This window comes from Coptis chinensis, chromosome 3, assembly GCF_015680905.1.
Source record: "Coptis chinensis isolate HL-2020 chromosome 3, ASM1568090v1, whole genome shotgun sequence".
In the NCBI taxonomy this organism is placed as follows: domain Eukaryota; kingdom Viridiplantae; phylum Streptophyta; class Magnoliopsida; order Ranunculales; family Ranunculaceae; genus Coptis; species Coptis chinensis.
The window spans coordinates 56,031,245-56,032,544 of record NC_141458.1 but is presented as its reverse complement, the minus strand read 5'-3'; the positions used below and the strand labels follow the sequence as shown (position 1 = coordinate 56,032,544).

The 1,300-nt window shown below is 44.0% G+C and overlaps 1 protein-coding gene across 1 annotated transcript; it reads left to right on the top strand.

Annotated features, from left to right (window-relative positions):
* Positions 1-247: 247 nt before the first annotated feature.
* LOC147510093 (uncharacterized) lies at positions 248-856 on the top strand. Its single transcript, XM_086598008.1, has one exon. It carries the CDS (start codon positions 248-250, stop codon positions 854-856), a length of 609 nt encoding a protein of 202 aa, XP_086454134.1.
* Positions 857-1,300: the final 444 nt, after the last annotated feature.

The window sequence follows — 1,300 nt, the reverse complement described above, 5'->3', positions numbered from 1 at the left end:
TTTCCAATGCCCCATGGCTGTGAGAGCTTGGACCATGATAACAAATCTGTTTAGCTTAAGCGTGGGTACCTCGGGCAACAAATGATATTCTTCAAAGAATGCAAGCATTTTAGTTCTCTCAGTCTTTGGATATGTGGAGAGTGCATGCATTACTTGCCCGGTGAGTATTTGGAAGAACAGAAATAGAGTAATATTTGAGGAGAAAGCTCCGAACTTCAAGTACATAAGCCAACAGATACGAAGAGAGATGGCCAGAGCACATGGGAAATCAAAAGGGCACATGGCAAACAACATACAAGACTTGAGGTTACTTCACAACCTTCATCTAAAGCATAAGGTACGAGCGGTACCGAGGATTTTTGAATGCTTTTGGCTGCTGCCAACAAAGAAACACCCTCAAGATAAACACCGATGGCCGCTTCCTTTGGGGAATCCAGTCGATCGAGGGGCCAATGTATTTCGAGATGATAAAGGCAAAGTGTTGGGTGTAGTTGCTGGAGGACTGGGTATAACGACAAATAATTTGGCAGAGGCAGCAGCAATCATGGAAGGGATCAAGAAAGCACTCGAGATGGGCTGGACATCTTTATGGGTGGAAACAGACTCTAAGGTTGTAGCGCAGCTTTTTCATAAGAATACGGTTCACTGGTCCATGAGGGATGCGTGGGAACAACTAAAGCGAGAAGCTAGATGGATCAACATCACGCATACATGGAGAGAAACTAATTTTGCTGCACACAGCATGTCTAAGTATGGTGCGACACTCGATGCGAGAGCCAAAATATGGTGGAATGGACATTCAGACTTTCTAAGGGTGGAAGATCCATATACTACCTACTTTCGCTTTGTAACTTAATGTTATCTTCTTATTTTCCTCTTGTAACCAAAGTGTAGAGCTGTAACCTTATTTTATTCATTAATCAGTCACCTTTAAGCAAAAAAAAAATTTGTGAAGATATCCGAGATAGACAGATTGTAGTTCGAAAAAAGCAAACGAACCTTCAGACGAGACTTGAAATGATTGAAAAGGTTCAGGACGATATCTTGTCTAACATGGAGACTATCCACCAAAGATCAACAAGCCCAGTATGCATTACTCAGGAACTAAGAGGGAAGCCACAGTGCTTGTTTCGAATAGAGATGCTACGACGCATGCCACCCGTGGAGGACTCGCTTCAGCCAAGTCTGATAGGCATGAGCGTCGTCGCCGGCGAAGACGATGGTTCAAGCCATTCTCCATCCCAGGCCAATCTCCATCTCGGGGTCCATCTTCATCACATAACTAGGGTTTCACCATCAC